The sequence below is a fragment of the Cydia splendana genome, chromosome 18, assembly GCF_910591565.1.
Source record: "Cydia splendana chromosome 18, ilCydSple1.2, whole genome shotgun sequence".
In the NCBI taxonomy this organism is placed as follows: domain Eukaryota; kingdom Metazoa; phylum Arthropoda; class Insecta; order Lepidoptera; family Tortricidae; genus Cydia; species Cydia splendana.
The window spans coordinates 7479693-7492189 of record NC_085977.1 but is presented as its reverse complement, the minus strand read 5'-3'; the positions used below and the strand labels follow the sequence as shown (position 1 = coordinate 7492189).

The 12497-nt window shown below is 37.1% G+C and overlaps 1 protein-coding gene and 1 long non-coding RNA gene across 2 annotated transcripts in view; both read left to right on the top strand.

The window, feature by feature from the left end:
* The window catches only part of LOC134799486 (uncharacterized), a 458421-nt gene that overhangs the window by 206847 nt on the left and 239077 nt on the right, over window positions 1-12497 (top strand). The gene's annotated exons all lie outside the window — the stretch shown is intronic.
* LOC134799449 (protein NDRG3-like) lies at window positions 6391-7920 on the top strand. The gene has a single exon (XM_063771847.1). It carries the CDS (start codon window positions 6768-6770, stop codon window positions 7746-7748), a length of 981 nt encoding a protein of 326 aa, XP_063627917.1. The 5' UTR covers window positions 6391-6767; the 3' UTR covers window positions 7749-7920.

The window sequence follows — 12497 nt, the reverse complement described above, 5'->3', positions numbered from 1 at the left end:
TACATCTATTAAAAAACGGGTCAAAAGCTTTTAACAGAGTAAAATGAGTAGGATAATTACTTACACTAAATAATAATAATCAATGGTTATCGATTTCCCTTCCGTCCGTCCTCTAGTTAGCTTTAAAAATACATAGGTAGGTAAAGAAATAAATAATCTTTTCACATCATCTATTCGGAAAAGGGCTTTTTCTTCCCCGCTAGGAGGGATCAAAGTGGCACTTTTCCTCTCTGCTATGGGGGGATCAAAGTGGCACTTTTCTGTTCTAGGACACTGTTTTTGTTATTTTTTTGCATTCTTTTATTAGCATGAATAATATTTTGAAACATAATAATTGTGTCAACACTAAGATTTTTTATTTTCCTCATAGTTGATGTGAAAAGCAGTATGTGTCACACGGTATCAAAATTATTTCGTCTTGGGCGTTCAATGTACGCCCTTGACGGAAATATATGATTTTGATCCCTTGTAACACAAACTACTATTAAAAAGTTATAGTTAAACGGAGTAAAAATGGCCCCAAATTACACGTCGTCGAAATCAAAAAAATTAACTATTGCAAACTACTTGGAAACAAAAATCATCTCACCAATGGGGTCAAAAAGCTAAGTACAGTATAACGTATGTTCGAGACAGCTTGGGTGCTTGAGTAGGTATGATGATAGTAACGCCCTGCTATATCGGACGTGAAGTGTCGAAGTCACCCTATTAATGTTCATTTATTATGCTTTTGGCTGTTAGCGTGTCCTGCAATTGCATGTCATATCCATTAATTGCTACCCATAAGTGGCCTTTGTACCAAATCGTGTATAGTACTAAATCGGACAGCGACAACGTACAGTTTTCTTTAACTTCTCTACTAAATAACTGCATCGCTTCTGCAATTTTCAACACGAATTACGAGTAGTAAAGGTATCGCAGCGTAAGGAACGGTCATTCACAAAATCATCAGCGTATTTTTAAATTTTTGAATTCATATTTCCATGTTTTTCTTTCATGTGTGTGTATTATAATTTTATATTCATTAATCATATGTTATGGCCGATACCTCCTGCAGTGGGCACGTTTATAAAGTGTATATAAACGAAATAATAGTTAGTTAATAATAAAATGCTGTATTTTTTGGTTTTTTAAAACGTGTAAGTAATAAAGTTTAGCGTGAACCTGCGGGCGCAGCACGGTTCCATTTTTATTGACTATCACTATGCGCGTCCCTTTCGCACTTACATACTTGTTAGAACGTGACAGGCATGGTGACAAGGGATAAAAACGCGACCGTGCTACGCCGCCTGATCCACAATACATGCAAAAGATTGCTTAATCTGTTTTTGTAATTACAAGGGAGATCCCATTAAAGCTAAATCGGACCGGAGGCAGCCATTAATTAGGCTCATTGCAATTTACGACCATGGATGTAAGTAAAAAGAGGTAGATATGGTACCAGGCGCACGATCGTGAGCCATCAAATATAGGTTCCGGAACCTATATTTAGTTAGTCGTATGGGTGACGCCAACCTGTCAAGTTGTCAAAATCGTTGGATCAAATTTTAGTTTTGTCAACTATGAACGTCACACGTCTACATAAATAAAAGGTTATTGTTTACGACCATTAATAGCTGCAAATACGCGATTACTACGAAAATTACCGCTGAATACCTTTAAATTACCGCTGAATACCTTTAAATTACCGCTGAATACCTTTAAATTGGATTACTTTCCGGCTTTCGTCTAACAGGAGGAAATGGAAACTATATAGTCTGTATCTATAGGTATTTAAATAAAAGTAAACAAACAATTTGTACATTTTCAGGTAGTTATAACACTTATAACATTTATTGGTTAACCAACCAAATACAAAACCGCCTCGATCAGTTACTGAACGACCTGACTTTAACCTACATTATTTGATCATATAATGTTTTCATCTACCCTCAACTGGCTTAAGGAGCCATTTGAGGGAAGATTTTGTTTACTTTTATTCAAATACCTAAAGATACAGACTATTTATAAGGGAGAATATATGCGGGGCTGTCACCAAGAGAGTTATGAATAATATATTATCATTCCTTCGATTCATTCATCATATTATATAATTTCATGTCAAACACTACACTATCAATACTATTAATCTAATTAACTAAGGTAACATTTATTATATCATCACTCTACATGGAAAACCTCAAGTAGTCTCGAAAATAACCAGTTTGATGTGAACCGATGTCTTCGTATGATCAGCTATTGATTTTACTGTTAACATAAAATATTATTGGCCATGGCCACTAGCCAATGGTGTCCTTATTTTGCTAGGCCAAATACGTTGTTGTAAGCATTGTTTGTTGTTATATAGGAACATGATTCTGATTAAACAATTTGTTGCGGCTTTGATTTTATTTTGATACGACTGCAAGCGAAATGATGTGAAAATCGTGCGTGAGATGCTGGCCAGTCACGGACAATAGGGTATTTGACTGTATTTCAAATAAATTATTTTACAACATGCACGAAATAAAGCACCAAAAGATTAATAGAGAAACGTAGACAGCAGTTATTTTTAGACACAAATTCTATTTTAAAACCCGTATAAAACTATAAAGAATAGGTAATTTGATTGTGACGTCACATGCTAGTGTTTCATATAAATTCCATAGTAGCAAAATCGTTTTGACAGTTCTATTAAAAAAACTGATTTGACTAGTAGTCAAATACCTTATTGTCAAGGTCGTATCAAAACCACTTCGAAATCGTAACAAGTTCGTCGCAAATTTGAATCGGGCTCCAGGTAGGAAATATCAATGGTAATAGGTAGTAAAACTCTAAAACTAAAGCTACATAACGGCGCTACTCGCCTAAAGGTCACGTCAAAGTATCAATCAATCAGTCGGGGGTTTCTATGTTTTAGCCAAATAATTATTTCGTTTCGCTTTAGTAAACGAAAAAATTTCGGAAAAATCAGGAAAATATTCAAATGACAATAACAGGCAGCTACCCAATCCGGTACTTACTGCTATTTGGAAATGGACAATTCCTTCCATAAGTTTTTATATTATTAATCATCAATATTATAATTGGCATTCCAGTTTAAATTATTTAGTGTATGCTGTGCATCTTTCATATAGGAGACACCCCAAAATGAGCTGATAAGGTTGATTCACGCTATAGTCTGTATTTTCAGGTATTTAAATAAAGTAAACAAACAATTAGTACATTTTCGAGTAGTTATAACATTTATTGGTTAACAGACCAAATACAAAAGGACCTGGATAAGTCACTGTACGACCTGACTTTAACCTACATTATTTGATCGTGTAATGTTTTCATCTATCCTCGATCAACGGGCTTAAAGAGCCATTTGAGGGTAGATTTTGTTTACTTTTATTTAAATACCTAAAGATACAGAGCATAGACCGGGCCGGGGCAGGGACGGAGCTTCCGGCGCTTCGTTTTCTGTGAAGATCATCAAGCAGAAAGCATCGTTTTCTAAGGAAAGTAGCAAGGTGATCACCGATCAGCCGTCGTAGAAAATGACATGTCGGACGCCTCGGCCCGGGCACGGCACGGTGTTACGTGAGTCATCCTGTATCAGGTACATGATGACTGGTCAGATTTCGATGTTTTCCATGGGTCACAGAACACCGCCTCTAGAAACCTAATATTGGCCATTTTGTTCCCGACGCAAATCACCAAACTGTGAGGTGAGGGAGGGGTCCTCACGGCGTTGCGATTGGTCGTTTCAAACATGGCGCGCTGACACGTGTAAGCGTAGGGATGGGACATGTTCATTACAGGTAGTGGGTACTGCTACCAGTGATACCGAAATTTATTGTGGTAAAATTGTTACCAATTTAGAATACTTAGAGTAAACTTACTTAATAAATAATTATATTGATTAAGTAATTTAACAATGTACCTGAAATGTTTACTTAACATATTAGGGCATTTCTGTTTAAAGTACCCAGAACATGAATTTTAAAGTTTAGAATTTTTATATTATTTCCACTCAGAATCGCAATCTCTTTCGATACGAGAAAAAAGTGTCGCCAAAATCTCATACAATTATTTTCTTTTGTCCGTTTTATTAAGGTCATATAAGGTTGTATTGAAAACATATTCAAATGGACCAATAACATATGCCTATTACAAATCAACTCCGAGTTCTCTCGCACTTCTTTGAAGTTCATCATTAGGTCCATTTCGTGACATGAGACCTAACTGCTCACCTAGAGGATTCTAAAAAACCCATACAACATATGTCTAAGACATACCAACACCTAGATCCCTCGCACTTCTTTGGAGTTCATCATCAGGTCCATCTCGTGACATGAGACCTAACTGCTCACCTAGAGGATTCTAAAAAACCCATACAACATATGTCTATCACAAACCAACACCGAGTTCCCTCGCACTTCTTTGAAGTTCATCATCAGGTCCATCTCGTGACATGCGGCCTAACTGCTCACCTAGAGGATTCTAAAAAACCCATACAACATATGTCTATCACAAACCAACACCGAGTTCCCTCGCACTTCTTTGGAGTTCATCATCAGGTCCATCTCGTGACATGAGACCTAACTGCTCACCTAGAGGATTCTAAAAAACCCATACAACATATGTCTATCACAAACCAACACCGAGTTCCCTCGCACTTCTTTGGAGTTCATCATCAGGTCCATCTCGTGACATGAGACCTAACTGCTCACCTAGAGGATTCTAAAAAACCCATACAACATATGTCTATCACAAACCAACACCGAGTGCCCTCGCACTTCTTTGAAGTTCATCATCAGGTCCATCTCGTGACATGCGGCCTAACTGCTCCGCTGGCCTAGAGAATTCTAAAAAATTTACACAACATATTACCTATATATTATGTCTAAAATGGTACAATACGGTATGACGAAGCACGAAGTTTCGTTACTGAAAAACCATCATCGTCACATCACTAGTCGAAAGGGAAAGGGATAGCGCATTGCATTTTCAAGTTGACGAAAAGGGACGGACATACTTCGCCTCTGCTTACGACCAGTATAAAATGAACCCCGCGGACAAGAAACATTATTCAATGAAATAATGAATTTGACTTTCCTGTGGGATGTTATTCCATCTGTTTCGTAAGTAGATGTCTTAGATGACTTGCCACACCATTTTACGCTGTAATATCCCATGATTTCCCAATGAATTCAATAGTTTACGATTTATTTTCTTAGACTCGTGCACACTGCTAACAGGTCGTAACCTTGGGCGCAACTGATCGGAGCGGCGCGCGAACAATCTTATATTTGACCTATACACCATACGGGCGGTGGCCGCGAGTCGTCCTATAAGCTCGGTCTATAGGGGTTGGTCTGTGCCATGGGTCAAACATTTCTTCACAAATTCGTGGTTGTTCTATAGTTCAGTGGCGGAGCGTCCATAGAACTCGATTCCCATCGGCTTGTCTGATATTCAGGCTCTTGGGCTATTTTCTTTAAACTTATGAAAAAAAGGATGGGCAACTCAGCTACGGCTTGCCTATGAACAATCTAGACGCGCCGCCACTGCTATAGTTTTTCAGTATGACCTCGCAGAATTTTGCTAAGGGTTTAAAAAAACAAAAACCCCTCAGTCGCACTACTTTAACCTTGTCACTGAAATAAATAAAGTGACCTGACCTCTGTTAATATTAGACCAAGAGACCAGACATTGAAGGCCAATACGCCACAACACGTCGGACTTAACATCATAAACTAGTTGTACAAAATTAGAACTTATTTATAGTATGATAAGGTTCACGCCAAAATTGACTTTATGGGCTACTTATCTTTCAATCTGCCACTGAACTTAAAGTACTGCGTTAACTTAATTAACATTTTCATGATACCTGGTCACGCTATATAGGGCGGTAAAAGCACATTATTTAATTTAATGATTCTGTTAGGTTGAACAATTCAAAAAAATCCTGGACATTCAAATCAAGCTCAGAAAATACTCTGGGTCGACTTTAGGTATTTTATGAAGATAACAAACAAAGGACAAAGAAAACAGATTGTTATGTCATGAACTCGCATATAAAATACGCTAACCTATTATTTACTACGTTAAGTGGCGCCACCTATCATATCAAGTTTTGAGTAATGTACTTTCCTATTAGAGTTCACTAGAAATGTGCTAGGTGGCACATCGCTATAACTTGAATTGGGTTTTTTTTAATATACTTAAATTACCAATTTGTACGTAATCAATTTTAAAACTGTTATTTTATTATAATATTTATAATCTTGCGGCTAATTGTCACATATTAATTAAAAAGAAGTTTTAAAATATGACACAACAAAAAAGCATCGACGCGCGGACTCGCACATGCGCGGTGGGAGTGAACCTATCGAGGTTGTTTAGAGCCGAATGGGGGCGGAAACGGCCGAGCAGTACCGAAGCGACCGCTAACTGGGATTCACGTCGGTCCGGCCGTCACATTATTGACCATTTCCTGCGGCTGGCTCAACTAAATACCTCATCCATCGTTAAAACTGCCGCAACAATTAAAACTATAAGTGATAATACAGTGATTTAGTGACAAATAACGAAGAAAACGTTTAAACTGACTATTTTGTGTTGTAGTTATAGACATGTTTAGTGTTACAGCATGTTTACAAGTATCACCAGCTAATTGGATTACGGCAATTAACACATATTAAGTGACAGAAATCTGCCATTTCCCTCCAGTTAAGTAAGGAAGGTGGAAGATATACAACGAGCTAAAACACTGCCTCTATATTGTCCTGAAAAAAAAAATGCCGACGACAACGAAGCATGAGAACATCGCACTCCTCAACATGATGTCTTCGGACAACCTGGACGATGATCTGAAGAGCGTCCAGCTTCATTTCCCATCGGACCGGCGATTGCAGAGCGACGGCGCATGCGTGGAGGAGCGGGTGAGGACGTCCCGCGGAGACCTGCTGGTGGCCGTGAGGGGAGACCGCTCCAAGCGCGCCATACTCACCTACCATGACCTTGGCCTCAACTACGCAGCCAATTTCCAGGCGTTCTTCAATTTCGTGGACATGAGACCTATTCTTGAACAGTTCTGCATCTACCACGTAAACGCTCCGGGACAGGAGGAAGGGGCATCGCCGCTGCCTGAAGATTACACCTATCCCACCATAGATGAACTCGCATCACAGATTGATTTTGTCCTAGGCCATTTTGGTATAAGGTCCTTCATTGGCTTCGGAGTAGGAGCCGGTGCAAATATTTTAGCCCGATATGCTCTAGTTAATCCTCAGAAAGTGGATGCGCTCGCATTGATCAACTGCACTTCAACACAAGCCGGATGGACGGAGTGGCTTTACCAGAAGATAAACACGCGGCAGCTTCGATCCAGCGGGATGACGCAGGGTGCCCTGGATTACCTCATGTGGCATCATTTCGGCCGCAGCACCGAAGAGCGTAACCACGATTTAGCCCACGTTTATAAAGATTGCTTCTCACACGTGAACCCGATTAACCTCTCGATGTTTATTGACGCTTATCTGCGTCGCACCGACTTGGGGATAGCGCGAGACACGAACACAATCAAAGTGCCCGTCCTCAACATGACCGGTGCGTTGTCCCCGCATGTGGACGACACTGTCACCTTCAATGGCCGCTTGGAGCCATCGAAGACATCATGGTTGAACATTTCTGATGTCGGAATGGTTCTTGAGGAGCAACCTAGTAAGATTGCGGAGGCTTTCAGGCTGTTCCTTCAGGGAGAAGGTTACTGCAGGTAGTCAGGTTGTCGAGGACACTGACGCGAGCGCCGCTTCAACACTAGAACGCACACGATGCTTACACGCGAGCTTTACGATACATTTGATGTACCTAGACACATTGCAAATGTAGAAATGAAAATTGTTGTTCCTTGTTTTAGATGTTTATCGAAATAAATATGTTTACAGCTTATGAATCAGTCATTTATATTAGTGTTAAATAATAGTCATAATATCCAAACCATAGTTTAATATGTACCTACCTACAAATTATAAACCAATCAATGAGGTGATTATTCAGTTGACTTTATGTACACCGTACTTACTTAAATAGAAGATAATTACCTTCCTTATTAACTGAACCATCGTTATCACGCTAATATACTTGTACACAAACTTGCTTTCTTACGAGGGACTTTATTCATTTAACTGTCTTAAATTGATCTCAATCATAATATTTTCAATTGAAACATAATTCAGCGCCAGAAAAGGTAAATTAAAAATGGCAATCCCTCCAATTTCCATACTAATTGATTCAATTTATTCATTCAAATGAATTAATCCGAATTGAATTTCGGCAATTGGACTATTCTCAATTTGTAACATTTTCCGGTAGTATACTACCTAAGAAATTTAATGGCATAAAAAAGACGCACGAGAAATGTGTCAAAAAACATTTTAGCACTCTATAAGTATTTAGCCCATATTTAGACAAAGACCGGAAAGCTGCAGTCCGCGACGAATGGCGCCGTATTAGCAAGATCGTCACTCATCGAGATTCACAATGATGACCACGAACACTCTGGCAAGAGTGTACCGACTAAGAAGAAGAATATTTAGACAACATTGTGTAGGTACCTATAATAGACTTTTCGCCCTCCTCGCATAAAGGTACTCAATAATCATAATCATAATCATAATCATTTATTGCAGCCATGGTATTATTACAAGGTGTTCTTATTTAAGCCAGTACATACATGGACCCTACTAGGGCGTGGCAATATTTAAAACTATAACTAATCTAAGACTAAGTTGTAACAAACGTAGGATAAAGATAGAATATAACATATTCGGACAATACACATAATAATTATAACAGTTGAGCATCGTCTTTACTAGTATTTGGGCTAACTGTCCATGAACTCTTGTAGAGTATATGGACATTCAATTGTTAGGGACATAATAAGGGACAATTTTAAGCATAGAACGGACGCTAAATGCCCCTGTTCGACATTGGGGACAACTTTTGGATTTCAAACTCGACTATCACCATATAATTTTTTATTAAAAAGAAATATATAAAAAAATGATGATTATATTTTGTACGTCTGGACGTTAGACGAGATTAACGCCAATTTAATTTCTGTTCTAATTTAAAATGTTACTGTCCCATCTGGACTGGCCTTAACAGGCGTTGATAATCACTTAGGTAAAATTTGTTTTATTTGGTAGGTTCTAAAGTAAACAATTGAATGAGCTTAAAATTAGTGATGTACTGTGATATTTCATAAGATTTCAAGAATAAATTATAATTATTTTGTGTGCGTTATGTTAAACTTATGGCATTCAGTGGGTAGTGATTAGAAATGTGATTTGTGTTTACCCGAATATTTGTTAATTAATATGTCGGTAGTCGCGAAAATGACCCTACTCTCCTACCCGCCAATTCAAATGATGAAAAAGTATAAATGTAACTTACCATGAGATGGAAGGGGCATTCTCGCTTTGGCGCTTGAACCGGTAACATTGAGTAGGAAGGCTTACTGCTTGTTAAGTTAAGAATGTCGAAAGTGTTGAAGTAGGAACTTAGAGTAAAATAAAGGCAATTGATTGTACGAAGGACTTTGATTCTTCACAAGTCAGAAGTGGTAACACGGCGCCCATAAAAGGACCAGAACGTGTGAGTACCTAGTATATCTACATATACATATTTTATATACATACATATTTTATATACTTACTCTGACGTTATGGTAGTAAGTTTTAAGTTGTGTAATGCTTATAATCTCAAAACCTGATTAATAATATGCAGATACGCGATCATAGTCAAGTTGAAGTAACGAAGTAGACTTGTTACGTAATTTATAACTCTGCGGGTAACTTTTTACAAGAGTCATGTTACGATTATACGATAAGATATTATTTTTATTTTTGTGTAGTATCAATGTTTAGCGAAGTTGAATACAATGGATACGATTTGGATAAATATTTAATGAATCCGTTAGCAATTACAAAACAAACAAGTACTGTACGTGTACCATTAAAGGCAGGTACGTTTATTGTCGTTAAAGGAACAATTTTATTTAACTGATTTTAAATTTTAGTGGTTTTAAATTTTAATATGCCCATATTGTGAAGAGACATGCAGAAGTTCTCGGTTGTTATGCAGATCTAGTTGAAATACGTCCTGTCGTTAAATGAAAGTGTTTACATACATGTGCATCCTAAATTTGAGTTTCGAATACTGAACCTAATCTATTGAATAGTAGGTATATTTAGTATGAGCTAAATGATCCAATAGCAAGTCATGCTTGATAACCGCCTCTGGTTAGTTTTGAAATGAATGAAGAGTGTCTTAAGTGATTACTATGTACCTTAAGTGCCGTGTAACTACAATTACGTGGTTTGGTAACAACAATTAAACTTTCAATATTGATTTGGCTATTATGTATGTGTACCATGTAGGTAATATAACCGGGTCTAATGTTTAGTTACCTATGTAGGTGGGTAAAAGTATAGTTAGCATGTAGTTAGTCACCAATGTCACCATGTATGTGGTGTACTATAGTCAGACTCTAATGGTTCTAGATATCATGTAGGTGGTATCATATAACCGGGTCTAATGTTTAGTTACCTATGTATGTAGGTAAAAGTGTAGTTAGCATGTAGTTAGTCACCATGTATGTGGTGTACTATAGTCAGACATTAATGGTTCTAGATATCATGTAGGTGGTATCATATAACCGGGTCTAATGTTTAGTTACCTATGTATGTAGGTAAAAGTGTAGTTAGTCACCATGTATGTGGTGTACTATAGTCCGACATTAATGGTTCTAGATATCATGTAGGTGGTATCATATAACCGGGTCTAATGTTTAGTTATATATGTAGGTGGGTAAAGGTGTAGTTAGCATGTAGTTAGTCACCATGTATGTGGTGTACTAATAGTCAGACTCTTAGGGTTCTAGATATCATGTAGGTGGTATCATATAACCGGGTCTAATGTTTACAGCCATGTAGATGTGCTGTTTATGAGTGCGGCCATGTAGTGTGCTGCTAGAGTCTACAGCCATGTAGATGTGCTGTTTGTGAGTGTAGCCATGTAGTGTGCTACCAGAGAATTTAATACGAGTTTGAGTCTAATACGAGTTTGAGTCAAATACGAGTTTGAGTCTTATACGAGTTTGAGTCTAATACGATTTTGAGTCTAATACGGTTTTGAGTCTAATACGATTTTGAGTCTAATACGATTTTGAGTCTAATACGATTATGAGTCTAATACGATTTTGAGTCTAATACGATTTTGAGTCTAATGCGATTTCGAGTCTAATATGAGTTTGCGTCTAATACGAGTTTGAGTCTAATACGAGTTTGAGTCTAATACGAGTTTGAGTCTAATACGAGTTTGAGTCTAATACGAGTTTGAGTCTAATACGAGTTTGAGTCTAATACGAGTTCGAGTCTAATACGATTTTGAGTCTTAACGATTTTGAGTCTAATACTATTTTGAGTCTGATACGATTTTGAGTCTATTACGATTTTGAGTCTAATACGATTTTGAGTCTAATACGATTTTGAGTCTAATACGATTTTGAGTCTAATACGATTTTGAGTCTAATACGATTTTGAGTCTAATACGATTTTGAGTCTAATACGATTTTGAGTCTAATACGATTTTGAGTCTAATACGATTTTGAGTCTAATACGATTTTGAGGTCCATACGGTTTTGTGTTTAATACGATTTTGAGTTTAATTAATACGATTTTGAGTTCAATACGATTTTGAGTACAATACGATTTTGAGTTTAATACGATTTTGAGTTTAATACGATTTTGAGTTTAATACGATTTCGAGTTTAATACGATTTCGAGTTTAATACGATTTTGAGTTTAATACGATTTCGAGTTTAATACGATTTCGAGTTTAATACGATTTCGAGTTTAATACGATTTCGAGTTTAATACGATTTCGAGTTTAATACGATTTCGAGTTTAATACGATTTCGAGTTTAATACGATTTCGAGTTTAATACGATTTCGAGTTTAATACGATTTCGAGTTTAATACGATTTCGAGTTTAATACGATTTCGAGTTTAATACGATTTCGAGTTTAATACGATTTCGAGTTTAATACGATTTCGAGTTTAATACGATTTTGAGTTTAATACGATTTTGAGTTTAATACGATTTTGAGTTTAATACGATTTTGAGGTTGAGCTTAATACGATTTTGAGGTTGAGCTTAATACGATTTTGAGGTTGAGCTTAATACGATTTTGAGGTTGAGCTTAATACGATTTTGAGTTTGAGCTTAATACGATTTTGAGTTTGAGCTTAATACGATTTTGAGTTTGAGCTTAATACGATTTTGAGTTTGAGCTTAATACGATTTTGAGTTTGAGCTTAATACGATTTTGAGTTTGAGCTTAATATGAGTTTGAGTTTAATACGAGTATATAGTACGAATTGTCTGAATAGTCTAGAGCTGTTTATGAATGTGGCCATGTAGTGCGCTGCTAGAGTCTACAGCCATGTAGGTGTGCTGTTTAT